At 31.9% G+C, this 27,241-nt stretch overlaps 1 protein-coding gene across 1 annotated transcript in view; it reads left to right on the top strand.

Moving 5' to 3' along the window:
* The window catches only part of LOC134687836 (sialomucin core protein 24-like), a 45,895-nt gene that overhangs the window by 2,475 nt on the left and 16,179 nt on the right, over positions 1 to 27,241 (top strand). Inside the window, exons 2-7 of the mRNA XM_063548295.1 lie at positions 8,836 to 8,971; positions 10,428 to 10,499; positions 20,612 to 20,638; positions 21,509 to 21,622; positions 23,304 to 23,351; positions 25,724 to 25,795. Coding sequence (XP_063404365.1) covers positions 8,836 to 8,971; positions 10,428 to 10,499; positions 20,612 to 20,638; positions 21,509 to 21,622; positions 23,304 to 23,351; positions 25,724 to 25,795 — 469 coding nt within the window. The remainder of the gene's footprint in view (positions 1 to 8,835; positions 8,972 to 10,427; positions 10,500 to 20,611; positions 20,639 to 21,508; positions 21,623 to 23,303; positions 23,352 to 25,723; positions 25,796 to 27,241) is intronic.

The raw sequence follows: 27,241 nt of genomic DNA on the forward strand, positions 1-27,241 counted from the left end.
AAATGTATTTAAATTTGTACTTTTATTTTATTTTTCAGGTCTAACTAGTAAGTTTATACAATACAATACAGCACATTGGGTTACAATAGTAGTTGCTTGCCTTTCCTGAGCACCTTATATAATTCTTAGTTTTTAGGTAAAGATTGCATGAAATGCAATCTAAACCTTATTGGACTGACTTGATATATAAATCTTCCATGACTTATCACTACCTTTTTGATACAAAAAATATAGTGCATTTATCATAACATCCTATCCATGAACATTTCCAGATATTTATCATTGTAATATATGTTCATATATTCATGGCACAAAATGATGTTAGACTTCAATGCCAAGGAAATATTTTTATCTTTTGCAAGGTGCAGGAATCTTAATATCTGTTCTAAAATTATAAATGATGTCATTGTTAAAGTCATTTCAATTTATCAGTTGGAGTTATCCAATGCAATATTTAATTTTACTTTCCACTGTTAAATTGAAGCAATCTTTATTGTTCAGTACTTACAATAACATTGCCTGGTTTGGTTCCATTTGTGTACTCTTTAGTTTTCAATGTTAGTGTTTTGTGGAGTAGTTAATATTATTGTAACAGCAGTTTTGGTTGTCATAAGTTTTAATGTCCCCTTAAATCTATTTAGCTCATCTTGTACCGAAGGCCAGTGAGCTTTTCCAATCTATTGCTGTCCATTGTCAGTTGTTGTCCATTGTCTGTGTTAAATTTTACAAAAATCTACTCCTCTGAAACTCCTTGGCCGATTTTAACCAAACTTTACCACAATCTTTATGGTATCTTGTTTACATATGAGTCCTATTCACCATCTTGCTAAGCAATATGACTGCCATGGAAGGAAATAGCAAATAGGGGTAGAACGTAAAGATTATCTTATATCTTGAAAACACTAGATTTTTTTTTACATGGGCAGAAGTTAATGCCCTTTAATGATTTTTTAAAACAATTTTTGGCATTTTTGCCTATTTTCTTATAACTATAATAGATTGGGAGACCACATCTACGATTAAGCTTCAAAGGAGGAAATCATTCAGAGACTCCTGAATAGAATATTTGTCCTTAAATGATGATTTTTACCAATTTGCATGTTTTTGCATTATATCTTATGATACATATATATATATATATATATACTTTCATTTGGAATTTTTATACGACCGCAAAATTTGAAAAAAATTTCGTCGTATATTGCTATCACGTTGGCGTCGTCGTCGTCACATATGAGTGAATAGAAATCTATGAAATTTTAACACAAGGTTTATGACCACAAAAGAAAGGTTGGTATTGATTTTGGGAGTTTAGGTTCCAACAGTTTAGGAATAAGGGGCCAAAAAAGGGACCCAAATGAGCATTTTTCTTGGTTTTCGCACCATAACGTTAGTATAAGTAAATAGAAATCTATGAAATTTAAACACAATGTTTATGACCATAAAAGGAAGGTTGGTATAGATTTTGGGAGTTTTGGTCCCAACAGAATAAGGGGCCCAAAGGGGCCAAAATTAAACTTTGTTTGATTTCATCAAAAATTGAATAAATGGGGTTCTTTGATATGCCAAATCTAACTGTGTATGTAGATTCTTCATTTTTGTTCCTGTTTTCAAATTGGTCTACATTAAAGTCCATAGGGTCCAAAATTAAACTTAGTTTGATTTTAACAAAAATTGAAATCTTGGGGTTCTTTGATATGCTGAATCCAAACATGTACTTAGATTTTTGATTATGGGCCCAGTTTTCAAGTTGGTCCAAATCAGGATCTAAAATTAGTATATTAAGTATTGTGCAATAGCAAGTCTTTTCAATTGCACAGTATTGCGCAATGGCAAGAAATATCTAATTGCACAATATTCTGAAATAGCAATTTTTATACGACCGCAAATTTTGAAAAAAAATTTGTCGTATATTGCTATCACGTTGGCGTCGTCGTCGTCGTCGTCGTCCGAATACTTTTAGTTTTCGCACTCTAACTTTAGTAAAAGTGAATATAAATCTATAAAATTTTATCACAAGGTTTATGACCACAAAAGGAAGGTTGGTATTGATTTTGGGAGTTTTGGTCCCAACATTTTAGGAATTAGGGGCCAAAAAGGGCCCAAATAAGCATTTTCTTGGTTTTCGCACTATAACTTTAGTTTAAGTTAATAGAAATCTATGAAATTTTGACACAAGGTTTATGACCACAAAAGAAAGGTTGGGATTGATTTTGGGAGTTTTGGTTTCGATAGTGTAGGAATTAGGGGCCAAAAAAGGGCCCAAATAAGCATTATTCTTGGTTTTCGCACAAGAACTTTAGTTTAAGTGAATAGAAAATAATGAAATTTATACACAATGTTTATGACCACAAAAGGAAGGTTGGTATTGATTTAAGGAGTTAAGGTCCCAACAGTTTAGGAATAAGGGGCCAAAAGGGACCCAAATAAGCATTTTTCTTGGTTTTCGCACCATAACTTTAGTATAAGTAAATAGAAATCTATGAAATTTAAACACAAGGTTTATGACCATAAAAGGAAGGTTGGTATTGATTTTGGGAGTTTTGGTCCAAACAGTTTAGGAATAAGGGGCCCAAAGGGTCCAAAATTAAACTTTGTTTGATTTCATCAAAATTGAATAATTGGGGTTCTTTGATATGCTGAATCTAACTGTGTATGTAGATTTTTAACTTTCGGTCCCGTTTTCAAATTGGTCTACATTAAGGTCCAAAGGGTCCAAAATTAAACTTCGTTTGATTTTGACAAAAAATTAATCGGTTGGGTTCTTTGATATGCTGAATCTAAAAATGTACTTAGATTCTTGATTATGGGCCCAGTTTTCAAGTTGGTCCAAATCGGGGTCCAAAATTAAACTTTGTTTGATTTCATCAAAAATTGAATAAATGGGGTTCTTTGATATGCCAAATCTAACTGTGTATGTAGATTCCTCATTTTTATACGACCGCAAATTTTGAAAAATTTTTCGTCGTTTATTGCTATCACGTTGGCGTCGTCGTCGTCCGAATACTTTTAGTTTTCGCACTCTAACTTTAGTAAAAGTGAATAGAAATCTATGAAATTTTAACACAAGGTTTATGACCATAAAAGAAAGGCTGGTATTGATTTTGGGAGTTTTGGTCCCAACATTTTAGGAATTAGGGACCAAAAAGGGCCCAAATAAGCATTTTCTTGGTTTTCGCACTATAACTTTAGTTTAAGTTAATAGAAATCTATGAAATTTTGACACAAGGTTTATAACCACAAAATAAAGGTTGGGATTGATTTTGGGAGTTTTATTTTCAACAGTTTAGGAATTGGGGGCCAAAAAAGGGCCCAAATAAGCATTATTCTTGGTTTTCGCACAATAACTTTAGTTAAAGTAAATAGAAATCAATGAAATTTAAACACAATGTTTATGACCACAAAAGGAAGGTTGGTATTGATTTTGGGAGTTTCGGTCCCAACAGTTTAGGAATTAGGGGCCAAAAAGGGACCCAAATAAGCATTTTTCTTGGTTTTCGCACCATAGTGTTAGTATAAGTAAATAGAAATCTATGAAATTTAAACACAAGGTTTATGACTATAAAAGGAAAATTGGTATTGATTTTGGAAGTTTTGGTCCCAACAGTTAAGGAAAAAGGGGCCCAAAGGGTCCAAAATTAAACTTTGTTTGATTTCATCAAAATTGAATAATTGGGGTTCTTTAATATGCCGAATCTAACTGTGTATGTAGATTCTTAATTTTTGGTCCCGTTTTCAAATTGGTCTACATTAAGGTCCAAAGGGTCCAAAATTAAACTTAGTTTGATTTTAACAAAAATTGAAACCTTGGGGTTCTTTGATATGCTGAATCCAAAAATGTACTTAGATTTTTGATTATTGGCCCAGTTTTCAAGTTGGCCCAAATCGGGGTCCAAAATTAAACATTGTTTGATTTCATCAAAAATTGAATAATTGGGGTTCTTTGATATGCCAAATCTAACTGTGTATGTAGATTCTTAATTTTTGGTCCAGTTTTAAAATTGGTCTAAATTAAAGTGCAAAGGGTCCAAAATTAAACTAAGTTTGATTTTAACAAAAATTAAATTCTTGGGCCTCTTTGATATGCTGAATCTAAACATGTACTTAGATTTTTGATTATGGGCCCAGTTTTCAAGTTGGTCCAAATCAGGATCTAAAATTATTATATTAAGTATTGTGCAATAGCAAGTCTTTTCAATTGCACAGTATTGTGCAATGGCAAGAAATATCTAATTTCACAATATTGTGAAATAGCAAATTTTTTTTTAATTAAGAGTTATCTTTCTTTGTCCAGTATAGTAAGCAAGAAATATCTGCAAGAATTTTTTTTAATTGGAGTTATCTTTCTTTGTCCAGAATCAACTTAAATCTTTGTTATATACAATATACAATGTATATTCACTTTTTACTACCAACTGATAAATTTAAATAATCTTTACCATTCAGTGATAACAAGCAGTTTTTTACATCATGTATTAAAATGAGTAGTAATTGTTGCAAACTCCATTAGAATATTTTAATTGAAATTAGTTTTGGAATAAGGGAAAGGGGGATGTGAATAAAAAATTGGGTTAAATTTTTCTCATTTGAAATTTCATAAATAAAAAGAAAATTTCTTCAAACATTTTTTTGAGAGGATTAATATTCAACAGCATAGTGAATTGCTCTAAGAGAAAACAAAAATTTTAAGTTCATTTAAATACATTCATTCTGTGTCAGAAACCTATGCTGTGTCAACTATTTAATCACAATCCAAATTTAGAGCGGAATCCAGCTTGAATGTTGTGTCCATACTTGCCCCAACCGTTCAGGGTTCAACCTCTGCGGTCGTATAAAGCTACACCCTGCGGAGCATCTGGTTGGTCTTGTTTTCAAATTGGTCTACATTAAAGTCCAAAGGGTCCAAAATTAAACTTAGTTTGATTTTAACAAAAATTGAAATCTTGGGGTTCTTTGATATGCTGAATCCAAACATGTACTTAGATTTTTGATTCTGGGCCCAGTTTTCAAGTTGGTCCAAATCAGGATCTAAAATTATTATATTAAGTTTTGTGCAATAGCAAGTCTCTTCAATTGCACAGTATTGCGCAATGGCAAGAAATATCTTATTGCAAAATATTGTGAAATAGCAATTTTGTTTTTAATTAGAGTTATCTTTCTTTGTCCAGAATAGTAAGCAAGAAATATCTAATTGTAAGAATTTTTTTTATTTGGAGTTATCTTTCTTTGTCCAGAATCAACTTAAATCTTTGTTATATATACAATATACAATGTATATTCACTTTTTACTACCAACTGATAAATTAAAATAATCTTTACCATTCAGTGATAACAAGCAGTTTTTTTACATCTTAATATTTTATGATGTATTTAAATGAGTAGTAATTGTTGCAAACTCCATTAGAAATTTTAATTGAGATTAGTTTTGGAATAAGGGAAAGGGGGATGTGATTAAAAAAATTGGGTTCAATTTTTCTCATTTGAAATTTCATAAATAAAAAGAAAATTTCTTCAAACATTTTTTTGAGAGGATTAATATTCAACAGCATAGTGAATTGCTCTAAGAGAAAACAAAAATTTTAAGTTCATTAGAACACATTCATTCTGTTTCAGAAACCTATGCTGTGTCAACTATTTAATCACAATCCAAATTTAGAGCTGAATCCAGCTTGAATGTTGTGTCCATACTTGCCCCAACCGTTCAGGGTTCAACCTCTGCGGTCGTATAAAGCTACACCCTGCGGAGCATCTGGTTTCTTTTGCCTCTGATCTTTATACAATCTATATGATTAATACTTGTTTAGAAAAAATGTGCATGGGCCTAGTGATTAAATAATTGTTACCTGGCATGATTGAAAAATATATTGTAATGTTTATCTTATTTATTTTGTATTAGAATTAAAAGGTAAGGTATTGTATACATTCTATATTGTATGTTATTGGTTATGAAAAAAACACATTTTCATTCATAATTTTTTTTTCACATGTTTTGTGTTATGATTTAACCAAATTAATGCTGATAATGCTGCTTTAAGTTCCAGAAAACTAATATGGTTTTGATGACCCACCTATGGGCATTATGTGTCTGTTCTTTCATCCCTCCGTCTGTCGATCCCTTTTAAGGTAAAATTTTGATCAGAGTAGTTTTTGGTGAAGTTGAAGTCCTATCAACTTCAAGTACATGTGATCCCTATGTTTTTATCTTTCTAATTTTAATGCTAAATTAGAGTTTTGCCCCAATTTCACAGTCCACTGAACATAGAAAATGATAGTGCGAGTGGGGCATTGATTTACCATGAACAAATTCTTGTTTGAGATTGAACTAACAACATAATTTAATAATGTTATCTGCCTTTTATTTTGTTACTCTATTACACATAGTTATTGTATTAATTTCAAAACCCCACAACACTATAATTTGTAGAGGCTGAAGTACAGATTTATCTGTATGTATGGTAACCGTAAAACCAAGATGATCTAACAATAGTACTATGACAATTATATTTCTTTGACATCCATATATGATTTTGGTTACAAGTAAACTATCCTCAATATATGGTGTTGCAATGTCTTTTTAATACATCACAATTTGGACAAAAACTACTTTAAAAATATTGTGAAAATTTTTGGTAATGTTTTAAAACCATTTGGCAAACAAGCTATCTTGTGGAGAGCTGTCTCATTGGCAATCATACCACATCTTCTTTTTGTGTGAGCATATATTCATAACATACAAAACATAGTTCCAATAAAATAGTATCTTTTTCAGAAAATTAACAATTAAAGGTCACTTAATGGCCTATTATATAACAAAATGATAAATATACACAATACTACATGTTAAAATGCTATATTTTGATTGGTTTTTAACGAGGGAGACATTTAACTCTGTCCATGAATAACATTCTATTAATTTTCAAAGAGACACTTTATCATTTATGTGCTTTTTAGGTAAAGATTGCATGAATGAAATGCAATCTAAACCTTATGGGACTGACTTGATACCTAAATGTTCCAAGGCTTATGGCTTATCACTACCTTAGGCTTTTTTTATACTCAAAATATAGTGCATTAGTCATAACGTTCTATACATCCTATCCATGAAATTTATCGATGTAAAAAATTCTCAGATATTCAAGGGGGAAAATTATGTTACACTTGTCAAGATAATTTTATACTGTAACTTTTGCAAGTTGCAGGAATCTAATACTGTGAAAGTACTTTAATTCGTGGGTATCAATTTTCGTGGTTTGAGCAATATTTACATGTTCGTGGGTTTTTAAATTCGTGGATTTTAGTTTTCAAAAAAAAAAAAAAAAAGTGAAAAAATTAAAGCCTTTAGACACGCTGGATTGAAGGAAATTGCAAAGTAAACATTGAACCGTGTAAATCCTAGTGACAACATAAACCCAAGATAGAGTGATCAACAGATTAAAGACCATGCAAGGTGTAAATTAGGCCATAAACATTTCACCTAAAGAAAACAGCAACATAAACAAATGTGATAAACGTGTCTTAAATTGTCAAATGATTTTTTTCATAATCAAGCCCAGCATGAAATTATAATTTCCCACGTGTACGAAAACTATGAGGATATAAAATGAACACTTTATCATACATTGTCATACTAGCATATCAATACCGGAAATCTGACTTTCATCATCAAAAACATTTTTTATGAGAATTAAAAAATCAAAAGTTGTACAGTTTAGGTTATTAAAGATTAAATGAGTATAATCTTGCATGAAGGTGTAGTTCTAGAGTGTGACTGCTATTATCGGTAAATTATTTTCCGATTTGGCGTTATTCAATACATTCTTTAGATCATATCAGTAGTCAAACTTACATAAGGGTCTTTCTTGACTTTGTTTGGACAATGGTTATTTTATTTCGTTGGACACTTAAATTGGTGGATAAAGTCAACCACGAAAACCACGAAAATTGGTACCCCACGAATAAAAGTACTTTCACAGTATCTGTTCTCAAAATAGAATGGTGTCATTGTTAAAATCATCTTTGAAAAATTTGGAGTTATCTTCCTTTGTCTAGAATTGCTGTTAAATCAACTACCACCAATGCAAAAATTTATTTAACTTCCCACTGATGTATTGAAGCAATCTTTACCGTTCACTGCTTAATAATATCAGAGCAATCAGTATCATAATTTGAACAACACATACCTAACTACATGTAGGAAATGAATAGAGCAGATTGTAACCCCTCAAAAACATTGTCAACCTTGGCTTTTCCTAAGTTGACAATGTTTTCTCTGGGTAACATTCTGCTCTATCACCTTCTCAGCTTTGGCTTTTCCCCAAGTTGGAAATGTTTTCTCAGGGTAACAATATGCTCTAGCACCATAAGTTGACAATGTTTTCTCAGGGTAACAATATGCTCTAGCACCCTAAGTTGACAATGTTTTCTAAGGGTAACAATCTGCTCTATCACCCTAATTTGACAATGTTTTCTAAGGGTAACAATATGCTCTAGCACCCTAAGTTGACAATGTTTTCTAAGGGTAACAATATGCTCTAGCAATCTAAGTTGACAATATTTTCTCAGGGTAACATTCTGCTCTATCGCCTAAGTTGACAATGTTTTCTAAGGGTAACATTCTGCTCTATCACCCTAAGTTGACAATGTTTTCTAAGGGTAACAATATGCTCTAGCAATCTAAGTTGACAATATTTTCTCAGGGTAACAGTCTGCTCTATCGCCCTAAGTTGACAATATTTTCTCAGGGTAACATTCTGCTCTATCGCCCTAAGTTGACAATGTTTTCTAAGGGTAACATTCTGCTCTATCACCCTCTATATGTACTACTGCTGATGAAAGTTAATTGTTTTCTTATCAGGAACCTGTAAATCTTTCATTAAGAAGGAGGAATGCTGTAACACCACCTTCACCCAGTTAACAGATTGTTTGTTCTATGAGTGTAAAAATAAGACAGATCCTACAAAGAGTATCAGTGGTATGTACATTATCTATTGTGTTGATGGTGTCAAAAACTGGCTATTTTAAATTTTGAATCAATTTTTAACCTGTTTTCGTAGTAAATATCGTAATTGATTTTATTAAAGTAATGTGGAGATTTACTAATTTAAGGGTTATTTTTTAACCGTCTGATTAAAAAAGTTCAGATTTTTTGTAATGTTGAATTCTCTCTTTATTATGAGTAATAGGAAAACTATTTGATATGTGCGTACCTTGCAAGGTCCTCATGTCTGTCAGACAGTTTTCACTTGACCTCGACCTCATTTCATGGACCAGTGAACAAGGTTAAGTTTTGGTTGTCAAATCCATATCTCAGATACTATAACCAATAGGGCTTGTATATTCCGTGTATGGAAGGACTGTAAGGTGTACATGTCCAACTGGCAGGTGTCTTCTGACCTTGACCTCATTTTCATGGTTCAGTGGTTATAGTTAAGTTTTTTTGTGTTTTGGTATGTTTTTCTCATACTAAATGCAACAGGTATACTATATTTGTTGTATGGAATGATTGTAAGGTGTACATGTCTAGCGGGCAGATGTCATGTGACCTTGACCTCATCTTCATGGTTCAGTGGTCAAAGTTAAGTTTTTGAGTTATGGTCTTTTTATCTAATACTATATGCCATAGGTCAACTATATTTGGTGTATGGAAATATTTTATGATGTTTATGTCAGTCACGCAGGTTTTATTTGACCGTGACCTCAATTTCACGGTTCATTGCACAGTGTTAAGTTTTTTGTGTTTTGGTCTATTTTTCTTCAACTATAAGTAATAGGTCAACTATATATGTTGTAAAGAAGCATTGTTAGCTGTACATGTCTGCCTGGCATGGTTCATCTGACCTTGACCTCATTTTTAAGGTTCATTGGTCTTTGTTTAGTTATCTTGATTAATGGTAAGTTTATGTGACAGTTGTAATAAAGCTTCATACTTAGGACTATCAACATAATATCAATGATTAGTACAGAAGGCGAGACAGTTCAGCGTGTGCACTCTTGTGAGTAAATATCTAACATTTTGCATAATTCAGGACCTTTGCTGTAAGTGTTATGTAGAAAAATATGGTTATGTTAGACACTTGTGGATAGGGTTTTAATTTATAACTATTTTATCTTCTACTTAATAATTGATATTATATACCTGCCAGTTTAAAAAAAAATCTAATGTCAATTTTTAAGCTATCCAAAGCAGACAAAATGCATCTCTTTTACAGTTTTTTTTTTTTTAGTTTATCACTGAATGGTTTTGAATCAGTATATAGTTGTTTAAATGTAATTTTCAATACTTGGATGTTTTTTTTTAAATTTTAGTTTATTAAATTGAGAGTTTTAAGTTTTTGAGGAAACCTTGGGAACTCCTATAAACTGGGAAAGTTGACAGGTCTTAAATTAAGTGAAAAGCTTATAATTATTCTTTTATTTTATAAATTCAGGTTGTTTCAATAAATCAGACCAAGCTGTGATAAATAAAACCTGTGATTTGACAGAAAAAGTTAACCAAACTTGTAAGTATTAATTTGGACATACCTCCTGTTAGAGCAATTATATCTGTTTATAATTAGACAATATACGTATAGTGTCTTGAAATATGAAATTTATTTGTATGAGGCTTAGAAAAGGGAAAATGCAAGGTTCTACCGAGCATTTTCCTGTTACGTGCTGAATACAAATAATTTCATATTTCAAGACACTATACGTATATTGTCTTTATACTGAAATCGAAAAAAAAAGTGAAAAATGAAAAAAAATTAGGTAACAAAAATTGTTAAAAAAAGTGATTGGAATTTCCCTCTTGGGGTACCATTTTGGGATATTTCCCTATGAGCGTAGTCCAGGCGGTAAGACATCGACATATTAAGGAATTAGAAAGGGAAAATGAACTTAATTAATAACATTTGATAAACATGGTATATAAATAACCAATTTGAAGACATAAAAGTTTAAATTCATAAAAGTCTGACCATTGTTACTTTACGTTGTCATGGTCATGACATGACATTGTTGATGAAATACAGTAGTTCTGGTAAGAAGGGGGGGCTTATAGGTTAGTTGAGGTCATTGATGTATAAAGCTAACGTTTATACATATAGATTTATCTGTATAGTAAAATAGCTGATTGCAGTATAAAGCAATATTTATGTTTCCTTTACCAACAACAACAATACTTTATTTTAAGAGGGTTACACAGTAAGCTATAAAACTAATCTTCCTCAGGCCCTCATCATAAAAAATCAAACGAAATGCAAACATATACATTCCATACATTAGTATAAAAAGTCAAGTATGATATAAATAATGTTCAATACAACTTGATAAAATGTGATGAAAAAATAAACATGATGACATGATCAGTTTTTAATATTATTTATACAGATAGGTTGATTTCAATAAATAATCTGTATTTATAAGAATTAATATTTGTCTCTCATTTTTCTGGCATATGCAATATCATTATTGAACCATTCAGGACCTGAGGTTGTCTGTCTCTTTTTAGCTCACCTGGCCTAAAAGGCCATGTGAGCTTTTCTCATCACTTGGCGTCCGTCGTCGTCTGTCGTCGTTAACAATTTTTCAAACATCTTCTTCTCTGAAGCTACTGAATGGATTTGGATGAAACTTAGCATGATTGTTCCTTAGAGTATCCTGCACAAAGTGTGTGCTTTGATTTTTGATCTGTCAAAAAACATGGCCGCCGTTACTAAAAATAGAACATAGGGGTCAAATGCAGTTTTTGGCTTATATCTCAAAAACTAAAGCATTTAGAGCAAATCTGACATGGGGTAAAAATGTTCATTAGCTGAAGATCTATCAGCCCTGAAATTTTCAGATGAATCAAACAAACCATTGTTGGGTTGCTGCCACTTAATTGGTAATTTTAAGGAAATTTTGCAGTTTTTATACGACCGCTCCTCGTATATTGCTATCACGTTGGCGTCGTCGTCGTCGTCGTCGTCGTCCGAATACTTTCAGTTTTCGCACTCTAACTTTAGTAAAAGTGAATAGAAATCTATGAAATTTTAGCACAAGGTTTATGACCATAAAAGGAAGGCTGGTATTGATTTTGGGAGTTTTGGTCCCAACATTTTAGGAATTAGGGGCCAAAAAGGGCCCAAATAAGCATTTTCTTGGTTTTCGCACTATAACTTTAGTTTTAGTTAATAGAAATCTATGAAATTTTGACACAAGGTTTATGACCACAAAAGAAAGGTTGGGATTGATTTTGGGAGTTTTGGTTTCAACAGTTTAGGAATTAGGGGCCAACAAAGGGCCCAAATAAGCATTATTCTTGGTTTTCACACAATAACTTTAGTTAAAGTAAATAGAAATCAATGAAATTTAAACACAATGTTTATGACCACAAAAGGAAGGTTGGTATTGATTTTGGGAGTTTCGGTCCTAACAGTTTAGGAATTAGGGGCCAAAAAGGGACCCAAATAAGCATTGTTCTTGGTTTTCGCACCATAGCGTTAGTATAAGTAAATAGATATCTATGAAATTTAAACACAAGGTTTATGACTATAAAAGAAAGGTTGATATTGATTTTGGGAGTTTTGGTCCCAACAGTTAAGGAAAAAGGGGCCCAAAGGGTCAAAAATTAAACTTTGTTTGATTTCATCAAAATTGAATAATTGGGGTTCTTTAATATGCCGAATCTAACTGTGTATGTAGATTCTTAATTTTTGGTCCCGTTTTCAAATTGGTCTACATTAAGGTCCAAAGGGTCCAAAATTAAACTTAGTTTGATTTTAACAAAAATTGAAACCTTGGGGTTCTTTGATATGCTGAAACTAAAAACGTACTTAGATTTTTGATTATTGGCCCAGTTTTCAAGTTGGCCCAAATCGAGATCCAAAATTAAACATTGTTTGATTTCATTAAAAATTGAATAATTGAGGTTCTTTGATATGCCAAATCTAACTGTGTATGTAGATTCTTAATTTTTGGTCCAGTTTTAAAATTGGTCTAAATTAAAGTGCAAAGGGTCCAAAATTAAACTAAGTTTGATTTTAACAAAAATTAAATTCTTGGGCCTCTTTGATATGCTGAATCTAAACATGTACTTAAATTTTTGATTATGGGTCCAGTTTTCAAGTTTGTCCAAATCAGGATCTAAAATTATTATATTAAGTATTGTGCAATAGCAAGTCTTTTCAATTGCACAGTATTGTGCAATGGCAAGAAATATCTAATTTCACAATATTGTGAAATAGCAAATTTTTTTTAAATTAAGAGTTATCTTTCTTTGTCCAGTATAGTAAGCAAGAAATATCTGCAAGATTTTTTTTTAATTGGAGTTATCTTTCTTTGTCCAGAATCAACTTAAATCTTTGTTATATACAATATACAATGTATATTCACTTTTTACTACCAACTGATAAATTTAAATAATCTTTACCATTCAGTGATAACAAGCAGTTTTTTTACATCTTAATATTTTATGATGTATTTAAATGAGTAGTAATTGTTGCAAACTCCATTAGAATATTTTAATTGAAATTAGTTTTGGAATAAGGGAAAGGGGGATGTGATTAAAGAATTGGGTTCAATTTTTCTCATTTGAAATTTCATAAATAAAAAGAAAATTTCTTCAAACATTTTTTTGAGAGGATTAATATTCAACAGCATAGTGAATTGCTCTAAGAGAAAACAAAAATTTTAAGTTCATTTGAATACATTCATTCTGTGTCAGAAACCTATGCTGTGTCAACTATTTAATCACAATCCAAATTTAGAGCGGAATCCAGCTTGAATGTTGTGTCCATACTTGCCCCAACCGTTCAGGGTTCAACCTCTGCGGTCGTATAAAGCTACGCCCTGCGGAGCATCTGGTTGGTCATTATCTTGAATATTATTATAGATAAAGATAAACTGTAAACAGCAAAAATGATCAGCAAAGTAAGATCTACAAATAAGTTAATATGACAAAAATTGTCAATTGACCCCTTAAGGGGTTATTGTCCTTTAATGACAATTTTTCACAATTTATTCATCATATTTGCTGACTTTAAAAAATCTTCTCCTCTGAAACTACTGAATGGATTTGGATGAAACTTAGCATGATTGTTCCTTAGATTATCCTGCACAAAGTGTGTGCTTCGATTTTTGATCCATCAAAAAACATGGCCGCCGTTACTAAAAATAGAACATAGGGGTCAAATGCAGTTTTTGGCTTATATCTCAAAAACTAAAGCATTTAGAGCAAATCTGACATGGGGTAAAAATGTTCATTAGCTGAAGATCTATCAGCCCTGAAATTTTCAGATGAATCAAACAAACCATTGTTGGGTTGCTGCCACTTAATTGGTAATTTTAAGGAAATTATGCAGTTTTTGGTCATTATCTTGAATATTATTATAGATACAGATAAACTGTTAACATCAAAAATTATTAGCAAAGTAAGATCTACAAATAAGTTAATATGACCAAAATTGTCAACTGACCCCTTAAGGGGTTATTGTCCTTTAATGACAATTTTTCACAATTTGTTCATCATATTTGCTAACTTTAAAAAATCTTCTCCTCTGAAACTACTGAATGGATTTGGATGAAACTTAGTATGATTGTTCCTTAGATTATTCTGCACTAAATGTGTGCTTCGATTTTTGATCCATAAAAAAACATGGCCGCCGTTACTTAAAATAGAACATAGGGGTCAAATGCAGTTTTTGGCTTATATCTCAAAAATGAAAGCATTTAGAGCAAATCTGAGATGGAGTTAAAATGTTCATTAGGTCAATATGTATCAGCCCTGAAATTTTCAGATGAATCAAACAACCCATTGTTGGGTTGCTGCCACTTAATTGGTAATTTTAAGGAAATTTTGCAGTTTTTGGTCATTATCTTGAATATTATTATAGATAAAGATAAACTGTAAATAGTAAAAATGATCAGCAAAGTAAGATCTACAAATAAGTCATTTGATCAAAATTGTCAATTGACCCCTTAAGGGGCTATTGTCCTTTAATGACAATTTTTCACAATTTATTCATCATATTTGCTGACTTTAAAAAATCTTCTCCTCTGAAACTACTGAATGGATTTGGATGAAACTTAGTATGATTGTTCCTTAGATTATTCTGCACTAAGTGTGTGCTTCGATTTTTGATCCATCAAAAAACATGGCCGCCGTTACTTAAAATAGAACATAGGGGTCAAATGCAGTTTGGCTTATATCTCAAAAATGAAAGCATTAAGAGCAAATCTGAGATGGAGTTAAAATGTTCATTAGGTCAATATGTATCAGCCCTGAAATTTTCAGATGAATCAAACCACCCATTGTTGGGTTGCTGCCACTTAATTGGTAATTTTAAGGAAATTTTGCGGTTTTTGGTCATTATCTTGAATATTATTATAGATACAGATAAACTGTTAATAGCAAAAATGTTAAGCAAAGTAAGATCTACAAATAAGTCAATTTGATCAAAATTGTCAATTGACCTCTTATGAAGTTATTGCCCTTTAAAGACTTTTTTCACAATTTGTTCATCATGTTGACTTACTTTAAAAATCTTCTCCTTTGAAACTGCTGTATCAATTTCAGCCAAACTTAGGCTAAATGAGTTTCAGAGTTTCAGAGTATCTAGTATAAATTTTATATTTCATTTCCTTGTATATCAAGAAACATAGCTCCTATGGCTAAAATAGAACATAGGAGAAAATATTTTTTTTTTGCTTTTGAAGATAATATGATGATTCAAAGAACATTTAAATAAATTGAAAAGCCAAAATAATGATTGATGAGAGATTAAACCAAAAAAAATCAGGTGAGCGATTCAGGCTCTTGAGAGCCTCTTGTTACTCTTTTAGTAACAATTGGTGCATGTTTATCTAGAACTGCATTAGATATGTCACACCACATCTGAATACATGTATTTGGCTGACTTTCATGATAAAACTCCAGTAGCAGTTATTTAAAGCAGTTGAAATGCTGTGTTAATCAAGTAATTTAAATTTATTTTTATGAAATTTATATCAGGAGATGTCAGGGCCGTAACTAGCCTCGTCTAATAGTGAGGCAAATATATATACGCCGAGCAGATCGAGGCAAAAAAAATTGGCGAGGGGTCTGGGGACCGCTTAAGGCCCCCACAAGCTCTGAGAAAAATAACGCAAAATCGTGCATTCTGAGAGTTTCCAGAACTCTTTCTGACATTGAAACGCAATTAATTTTTAGCTAATTTTCTGACAATATTCTGGTCTCAACGCAAAACCATAGATTCATTTCAATTTAAGACATTTTGGTTTTATGGACAACATTTAAAGACAGATATAAAATTGAGAATGGAAAGAGACAGCAACCCGACCATAGAATAGACAACAGCATAAGTTCACCAACAAGTCTTCAATGACCTCTTCAATACAGCGAGAGATTTCCGCACCCCGAGGCGTCTTTCAGCTGGCCCCTAACAAATATGTATACTAGTTCAGTGGTAACAAACACCATACTTAACTCCAAATTGTTCACAAGAAATTAAAATTAAAAATGATACAAGACTAACAAAGGCTAGAGGCTCCTGACTTGGGACAGGCACAAACATGCGGCGGGGTTAAACATGTTTATGAGTTATCAACCCTCCCTCTATACCTCTAGTCAATGTAGAAAAGTAGGATAAAGCAAAAATCGTAATTCTCATAATCATTTATTCCGGATCTCTCCGTCTGTTCTGGTCTTATATTGTGCTTAGACTTTGGTGATTTTTTTATGACTAGATTTAAATATAGTGACAGTGCAGTATCATACTTTAAGTACTAGTATACTGCTTAAGTCAACACTAGGGACCATCTTGACCCTGTTTTACGGTATTAATGATTCTTTTATTGTTGAAGACCCTCCAGCAACTTTGACCATTGATCATTAGTATCTTATCTATGCATCAACTTTGTGTGCGATTAGGTTTCGTGCACATTTACTCAATATTCCTTTATTTTCTGTTAAAGGGTCTGAAAATGGAAGTTAATGCAAGTTTAACCCTTCAATGTAAAAAGTCATATGATTGGTTTTTTTTCAAATTATTTGATACCTGGAAATTGGTGACCTTACTTATTTAGCTATTTAGTTTTATCTACCAAAAAAAAAAGCCAGTTTTTATACGGCTGCAAAATTTGAAAAATTTTTCGTCGTATATTGCTATCATACTGGCGTCGTCGTCGTCGTCCAAATACTTTTAGTTTTCGCACTCTAACTTTAGTAAAAGTGAATAGAAATCTATGAAATTTTAACACAAGGTTTATGACCACAAAAGGAAGGTTGTTATTGATTTTGGGAGTTTTGGTCCCAACAGTATAGGAATTAGGGGCCAAAAAGGGCCCAAATAAGCATTTTCTTGGTTTTCGCACTATAACTTTAGTATAAGTAAATAGAAATCTATGAAATTTAAACACAAGGTTTATGATCATAAAAGGAAGGTTGGTATTGATTTTGGGAGTTTTGGTCCCAACAGTTTAGGAATAAGGGGCTCAAAGGGTCCAAAATTAAACTTTGTTTGATTTCATCAAAATTGAATAATTGGGGTTCTTTGATATGCTGAATCTAACTGTGTATGTAAATTCTGAACTTTTGGTCCCGTTTTCAAATTGGTCTACATTAAGGTCCAAAGGGTCCAAAAAAATGAATTGGTTGGGTTCTTTGATATGCTGAATCTAAAAATGTACTTAGATTCTTGATTATTGGCCCCGTTTTCAAGTTGGTCCAAATCGGGGTCCAAAATTAAACTTTGTTTAATTTCATCAAAAATTGAATAAATGGGGTTCTTTGATATGCCAAATCTAACTGTGTATGTAGATTCTTCATTTTTGGTCCTGTTTTCAAATTGGTCTACATTAAAGTCCAAAGGGTCCAAAATAAAACTTAGTTTGATTTTAACAAAAATTGAAATCTTGGGGTTCTTTGATATGCTGAATCCAAACATGTACTTAGATTTTTGATTATGGGCCCAGTTTTTAAGGTGGTCCAAATCAGGATCTAAAATTATTATATTAAGTATTGTTCAATAGCAAGTCTTTTCAATTGCACAGTATTGCGCAATGGCAAGAAATTTCTAATTGCACAATATTGTGAAATAGCAATTTTTTTTTTAAATAGAGTTATCTTTCTTTGTCCAGAATCAACAAGAAATATCTAATTTCACAATATTGTGCAATAGCAAGAATTTTTTTTAATTGGAGTTATCTTTCTTTGTCCAGAATCAACTTAAATCTTTGTTATATACAATATACAATGTATATTGTATATAACAAAGATGTTTCTTTTTTCTAAATGTAGCCTTTATTAAAATTGTTACATTTTTTGTAGGCTAAAAGATTTGCAGAAGGGGTTTTCACACATGATTACCCAAAACCAGAATGTCTTTCATGTTATGAACCAAATATACAATGTATATTCACTTTTTACTACCAACTGATAAATTAAAATAATCTTTACCATTCAGTGATAACAAGCAGTTTTTTTACATCTTAATATATTATGATGTATTTAAATGAGTAGTTATTGTTGCAAACTCCATTAGAAATTTTAATTGAGATTAGTTTTGGAATAAGGGAAAGGGGGATGTGATTAAAAAAAATTGGGTTCAATTTTTCTCATTTGAAAATTCATAAATAAAAAGAAAATTTCTTCAAACATTTTTTTGAGAGGATTAATATTCAACAGCATAGTGAATTGCTCTAAGAGAAAACAAAAATTTAAAGTTCATTAGAACACATTCATTCTGTGTCAGAAACCTATGCTGTGTCAACTATTTAATCACAATCCAAATTTAGAGCTGAATCCAGCTTGAATGTTGTGTCCATACTTGCCCCAACCATTCAGGGTTCAACCTCTGCGGTCGTATAAAGCTACGCCCTGCGGAGCATCTGGTTTATTCTTTGATATCAAGTTTAATTCTCCATGCAGAAAAGACCATTTTTTTCTGTGTCTTGTTATTCTTGTAGCATCGTATATTCTTAAAAGATCTGAAAATATTTTCTCGCACAATATCTGGACATCGGTGGACATGCAACATTGCAAAACCACACGTTTACAAAGAAAAATCAACACTCAGACTATAGTCATAAAGTAGGACAATAAATGAACAAATGACAAACCCGGGACACAGACTGAGTACAAACAGTAGACCATCAACTCAGAAAACTTACAGTAAAAAAGAAACATGGATAACAAAAAACATGCTGGGGCGACACCAGAGAGTGAAGAGAACTTGCTTCTTGCTAGACACTTTCCGTGAAAACAATTCGATATTAAGACAATCTTTTGTTTCAGTTTTTTCTCTTTTTTTTAAATTTCTAACATGAGGCATTTGCCTCATTTGCCTCAATGTAGTTACGGCCCTGGATGTCTTGGAAAAGTTTGATTTGGGGGGGGGGGGGATTTTTCAAAGAAGCTGTGTCACCTAGAAAAATAAATTGTATGGAAACTTGTATTAAAATCATCTAAATGTACACAAAGGTTGATGTAAGCAATTATAGACAACCATACCACCTTCAACAATAAAAAAATACTATATTGTATAGTTGACTTTGAAAGATGCGAAATAATTCAAATGAGAAAAGTTACAGCCTATTTTATAAAAAAACAATTTACAAAACATATATAATAAGTCTAGGAGTATTATGAAATTAATTTCAAAGGTTTACTGAAGATTTATTGATATTCTTTGAATATTTATTGGAATTTGTGGGTACATGGGAACCACATATTCAAATGGTGAACGAATTACAAATTTTACAAGGGAATGTAGGCAGACTTTAACAAAACTACCAAATTAAATACCTATAAACATGCCAGTTTACAATAAATAAAAGAATCAGCAAAATTTGAGAGGACTTAGAAAATGTTCCAATCAATTATTTTTTACTTGTTTGATTAGTGATATTCATTGCGGATATAGATTATCTGGTAAATTGTATTGTAAGCACTCTAAAGCCCACTGCTATGAAACTTTTTTATGCCACAATTATGGGCATTATGTTTTTTGGTCTGTGCATCCATTTGTCCGTCCGTTTGTTTAGCTGTCATTCCTTCGTCCATCTGTCCTGCTTCAGGTTAAGTTTTTGGTCAAGGTAGTTTTTGATGAAGTTGAAGTCAAATCAACTTGAAACTTAGTACACATGTTCCTTATGATGTGATATTTCTAATTTTAATGCCAAATTAGAGTTTTTACTCTACTTTCATGAAACATAGAAAATGATAATGCAGATGGGGCATTCATGTACTAGGGACATATTCTTGTTTACAGGTGTTATGCCTCTTGGAAATTAAAAATTTTATGGAAAATATTGCTATCTCTAAAGCAATCTTTTGCCATTGCTTTTTAAAATATATTTAACCCTTACCATTTTGGAACAGTAATATAACTGCCTTACCCAAAATGATAGTATTTGCGGCAATAATAATAATTGCCTCCAATGGTTCTCCATACTTCAAGAGATTAATAAGATACAATTTTAAGGTTTAAGGCACATTTTGAGCTCGCGTACGATCTTGGAAAATTGAAATCAGATAAGAATTTAGTATGACAATGTGTTTATTCCTTTTTTGATGGAAGGAGACTCCCTATTATATATATGGTACAAATTTAATGATAACAAATATTTAAAGAGATTTTATATTTATTGCTAGGTGATGCAACACCAGTTGGTCCTACAGGTAAGTGATGTGGTAGAAACAATTACAAGGGAGGTAATCAGAAATGTTTAAAAGGGAGGTTATCATAAACATATATAAGGAAGGTAATCATAATCATCAACAAGGGAGGTAATAGACTATTTTCATATTACCGACTTTTGACTCAAACAATTTGAGGGGAAATTTTACTATTCAGATGCATTTCTCTTGTAAAGAGAATACAAAGCAGTAAATTTTCCCAGAGAATTGTAAAGATTGAAAGCTTAATGTTACTTTTGTACCTTGCTCTAACTTGACTTTGGTCCCAGGATGTCCTAGGTAACCTGTCCAAAAATAAAAACTTTGAAAAATTAGTCTTATTTTAACATTTACAAGGGAGGTAATCGTAAACATTTACAAGGGAGGTAATGAGTAGTTTAAATACAGGTTTTAGATAACCATAAGTTTTGATGGGTGTAGCTATTTTATGATGATAACATGGTATTCAGAAGAGTATGACTTCAACATGCTGATGACATCATGATAGATATGAAAAAGAAAATTTGGTATGATTTCCTATGAGACAACTCTTCACAAGAGACCAAATGACACAAAAATGATCAGCCTTCAACAATGAGTTACCATACCACATATTCAGCTTTGAACGGCCCTGAAATTACAAATCTAAACAGTTCAAACAAGAAAAACTAATGGCCTAAATAATGTAGAAAAAAAAAAAAAAAATATGTAGCCCTACTAATGACTTTTCTGTATTTATCAGTAAAATTTATTAAATTTTGAAAGGCTTGGATACGCTCAATAATTTTTACAATTTTTGTAGCTACTAACCAATGGGTCTTATTATACCTACCTTGAATTACAAACAATAACAAATAAGTCTTCTAATTTCAGTGTCCTGCAGAAACTTCACAACAAATGTGACAGAATGCTGCGAACATGGAACTGACCTTGGATGTGTGTTTGTTAACTGTACTGGAAGTGGAGCAACTAAGACACCATTTGCTGGTAAAAACATGTTTAAAAAAAATATTGGGGACATCACAATGATCATGGGTAGTCAAGATGCTGTCAAAATTATTATATTCAAAAATGGAATAGTAAAAGAGGATTCTAAAACATGAGAAAAAGGCTTACTGCTATACTGTGGATTCATTTATTTTCGTGGGTACCAATTTTTGTGGTTTGAGGAAAACTGACATATTTGTGGATATTTAATTTCATGGTTTTGGGGATGTCTATACTCATTCCATTAGAAATTTTTTATTTCGTTGAACATTTGAATTCGTGGTTCTCCTGTACCCACAAAATCCACGAAAATTGGTATCCAACGAATATTAATGGATCCACAGTAAATGTTTTACTGTTTGGCCCAAAACTTAAGCTCACTGTAAATATATACGGTCCAGTTGATAAAAACACTAAACAAAGTGCAAATTATTTATGTTTCTTTATATCTAAGTTTTTCTGAATTATATTTTGAAAAAAGTCAAGAAATCAAATAACCATGCCCCTGCAATGTCAAGTTTTATTACTTTGTATAAACATGATGTAAGTAGGGGCATCACCATGGGACATATTCTCCATATTTAATTTTTGAAGCAAATTTCATCCATAATTATTTCTATGAAAATTTTAAACTCCACCTTGAAATGTGTGGTTTGTTCAGCAGAATGAATTGGTAAATGGAAAGTGAAATTCTATATCATCTTGTTTTATCCTTCAACGCCTAAAACTTTCCCCAGATTCTGACTGAAACTAAGCTAAGCTAACAAACTATTATGTCAACATATAATCATATTCATAACAGGGTGGACAAGACTATTTCTTTGCACGCTCAGGTTATCAATTGACTGGGTCAGATAATGTGAAGGTTCCCCTGTATTGCCCACTCGTCATTTCGTACGTGTTTTAGACATTTATTCTGTGTGGTTGCCAATCGCTCAAAACGCCTTAATTGAATAATACGAAAAACTAGCACGTTTATCCAATTCTTAAACCATTGCATGTATTTATCATAAACTTAGTCTTCTGTGCATGATTTTATCATTTCTTACACTTACACTTAATATTGTGTAATCGTCATTTTTTTTGTCTCTGTCTGTTATGATTTAACAAGTATGGCAGCTAATTAATTGCTGTGTTTTGATGCCGTAGTTTACCGATTGTCACCTTATAGTAAACAATAAACAAAGAAGCATGAATATTGAGCATGTGTATGACATGTACAATCAGACAATAGTTTATTTCAATGACAGATCCATGCGTATTGGGATCACCAGATTATAACGAGAAGGGTCACACTAAGGTCACTTGCATATGGAAAATATGTCGGCAAATTGCTTCTTGGAAGCAAGCAATTAAAATCAAGTAAACTTCTAAATGTGGACAAATTAAAGAATTTTAGTTATAAATAAAAAAACAGGTGTAATGAAAAAAAAAAAAATTTGTGGTTGCATATGACTTAACTTTCTTTTTTCTTCTATTGCACAAACATAAATATGGTAGCTATTATGAAAATGATTCTATGTTGACATGTTACATTTAGTTGTATTTTTAACAACATTTTCTGTTAAAATTTCTTGATTTCCAAAAGAAAAAGCTAGTTTGGCTAGTATTTATATTTTATGTTTCTATCATGCAGCAAATTGAATAGTCTTCTTTCATTAGATAATTATATGTTTTACAGGATGCTACAACAAGACAGAAGTCACATGTGCTGCACTTGTTGACCAATGTAAGTGTTTAAATTACTGAATATATACTTAAGAATGAGAATTATATTAAAGTTTTGAAATAATTTGTTCCAGAAAGACGCTCAATTCAACCCTGAATATGAAAATCTTTCAAAAATGCCATAAAACTTCACTTTTCAAATGTTTTTTGTCTGAAATGTAATTGGGCACATTCATGATCAGTCTCAATATTAAGACTGAACACATGTGAGGCCACTTCCCTTTTAGACAAAAACTATTTAAAAAATAGGATGATTGGTAAAATAGTGAAGATTTCAGTTATTTTTGTATAAATTTATGATGCTTTTACCTGATGCATGAGCAATGCATCGTCAAAAACAGTCCATATTTATGTAACCGAAGTATTTAACTTTCCAATGAATAGCGAAAACTTACAATTTTAAAAATTTGAAAAAATGCAATTTTTTTGGTTCGAAAAAGGGGTCTTACTGTGCCTACTCCATTAAAGAAATTTTATTGAAAGCAAATTGTTTTAGTTGAGTAATATTGTTGATAATACATAACCAAGGTTAACTAAATTCTCACAATTTAGTTAACTTCAATGGGTCTTTAGGCTGGGTGCTTGTCTTTAGTGCCGGGGTTGTCAGTTTTATCACTGTCGGAGTAAAAACAAAAACTTTAAAATTATTATTTACTGCAACTCTGTTAGGCAGTCAATATTTAGTAAAGACTGGTGAGATAAATGTTAGAATAATGTTCAAGGTTTTATTTTCCTAAATATGCAATGACTAATTTAAGGGATACTTAATTGAAGCTGTAGATTGAGTAAATGTTAACAGCAAAAGTGCAATAAAACTTTGATTAATTAAAAAAAAAAAAAAAAAAAAAAAGATAATGTTAAAGGTAAGGTGACATGTCCTTTTTGGGACTGTTCCCTTACGAATGAGCATTTTAAAATTTTTAACGAGCAAGGCTGTCTAGCAGATACCAGTACAGAGCTCCAGATGAGAATTCACAAATTGGGGTTTTTACCCACCAATTTCTTATGCAATTGGGTGATAAAGATTTTCAATTGCATTATCAATTCCAATTCACCCCTCAAGTAAATATCAAATTGGGTTTTTCACCACCAAGCTCCTTAGTGTATTGGGTTTTTTCATCAACACACTATTGAATATTTAGGCAATATCAACCCCGGATGTTTTTCCATCTTAAGTATGTTTCTTTCTTTGAATAATATGTGCTATAGCTGTTTTATTTTCTTAAGTCACTGACGAGCAATTGAAGGTTTCATTTGTGTCCCGTTTTTAACCTTCTGCCAGTTTTGTAATTTCTCACAATTTATAATGTAAACTGTATATAACGGATATGTGCATTCCCAAGCACTCGTCTCAAATCTTTTTTTCTCTTATATACCTTTATTTAAAAATTCTGAGAGGAGTACCTGTGTGTGTATTCACTCATTAACCGTGAAAACGAAAACAAAAATAGTATATAAACTCTTATACTTGAATGTTTTTGTTTTATTCAATTTACATAAATCTGGGTTAATTCATCCCTTATTAGAACTTTTGGTTTCCAATTACATATCATTTCATAATTGATTTGGCCTTTCACATTTTCTAACGGCAACTGATTCAGTTTTTGACGAAGTCCCGTGTTTATTAGCAAATTATGTTCTCGTTGAGGTATGCAAACACGCCCATGCGTTCGACGGACGCTTCCTAAAAACAATGGCTGAGTGTTGTTATCATCATATCTTTCCCTCAGCTATGCAAAAGAAGCTGAAAACATGCTTCTATTCAATATTTTTATCGGACATTCACTTTCGTTTTAATTCAATGTATGTTTTGATAAATCTCGAGCAATTCGAAAAAAATATGACAATATGACGCACGCTAATCGGATAAACGCCGAGAAGATCGAAATGATTTCAAAACCACGTGTACCTTTTGAGCAAGGCAAAATGCCAACAGGGACCCATTTCAGCTACTTGATATGCAGGAATCTATTTTAAGAACGAAAGGACATTTCCAATTATAAATATAATAAAAATAGATTACGCAACAAGTGAAAACAGATAAGGGTAAATAACGCAAACGGTAACCAACAAAAGGGTTGAGAACTCATGGTTTTGGTATATAATTGGGTTTTCCTTTGAATTAATTCGGTTATTGAACCCTGCAATCGGCAATTCCATTGGGTTTTCTATTATTTGAATTGCGTGATCACGCAAATACGCAGCTTATCTGGAGCTCTGCCAGTATTTATATTCACATCACAGGTTATTGTACTGATATGGTTGTAATATTTGCCACTGGATGTTGAATACTAATCTAAAATCATCATCATCTTTCTATTCAGTTTTCAGAATTTTATTGTCTCTGTGGTGAAATAAAATATTTTTTTGCAGGTCAGATAACCACTCCAAAACCTGTAAAAACAACAACCGTGAAACCAACAACCCCTGAGCCAGTATTTGAAGGTAATTATATTATTGATTCTGTCTTTATTTTTACCTTCTGTCAATGACTGTGGATTCATTTATTGTCGTGGGTACAAATTTTTGTTGATTGAGAAAACATTGTATTTTAGTGGATATTTTATTTTACAGTTTTATTAGCTCACCTGGCCCAAAGGGCCAAGTGAGCTTTTCCTATCACTTTGCGTCCGTCGTCCATCGTCGTTGTTAACTTTTACAAAAATCTTCTCCTCTGAAACTACTGGGCCAAATTAAACCAAACTTGGCCACAATCATCATTGGGGTATTTAGTTTAAAAAATGTGTCTGGTGACCAGGCCAACCAACCAAGATGGCTGCCATGGCTAGAAATAGAACATAGGGGTAAAATGCAGTTTTTGGCTTATAACTCAAAAACTAAAGCATTTAGAGCAAATCTGACATGGGGGTTAAACTGTTTATCAGGTCAAGATCTATCTGCCCTGAAATTTTCAGATGAATCGGACATTCTGTTGTTGGGTTGCTGCCTCTGAATTGGTAATTTTAAGGAAATTTTGCTGTTTTTGGTTATTATCTTGAATACTATTATAGATAGAGATGAACTGTAAGCAGCAATAATGTTCAGCAAAGTAAGATTTACAAATAAGTCAAAATGACCGAAATGGTCAATAGACCCCCTAAGGAGTTATTGTCCTTTATAGTCAATTTTTAACAATTTTCATAAAATTTGTAAATTTTTATTAACATTTTCCATTGAAACTACTGGGCCAAGTTCATTATAGATAGAGATAATTGTAAGCAGCAAGACTGTTTAGTAAAGTAAGATGTACAAACACATCACCATCACCAAAACACAATTTTGTCATGAATCCATCTGCTTCCTTTGTTTAATATTCACATAGACCAAGGTGAGTGACACAGGCTCTTTAGAACCTCTAGTTAATGTCTGCATCTGGGGCCTGTAAAAAAATTGTACTTCGTAGAACCTTTAAATTTGTGGTTCACTTAAGCTTGTAATCACAAAATCAACAAAAAGTGGTATCCCACCAATAATAATAAATTCACAGTAGTTAGTTTGCCGTAGAAATGTGTCACTGTTCAAATAATACAGTTTTAACTCCCTAAAACAGTTGAAAGTTTATTATTGATGTGAAGGTGTATATTTGATATTCTGAAATTGACCAGTGAGCCATAAAAAAAGGTCAAGGTTATATGAACCCTGTTATTGAATCATAGACAATTTTGACATAATTATGTTAGATAGAAACCTATAATCATCATATATATTTTTTACAAGGCAGCTAAATTCATGTGAAACATGTACATTGAGCTGCAAAAGTTTTTTATCCTCTACATCTGATTTCACCAAGATAGATGCACGCTTGATAAAGCTAGTTTGTCTAGGGAAATATTGCATTTATTTTCATCATTTTGTAAATATTTTAAACAGTCTAATATTAACATAAGTGTT

This window comes from Mytilus trossulus, chromosome 10, assembly GCF_036588685.1.
Source record: "Mytilus trossulus isolate FHL-02 chromosome 10, PNRI_Mtr1.1.1.hap1, whole genome shotgun sequence".
In the NCBI taxonomy this organism is placed as follows: domain Eukaryota; kingdom Metazoa; phylum Mollusca; class Bivalvia; order Mytilida; family Mytilidae; genus Mytilus; species Mytilus trossulus.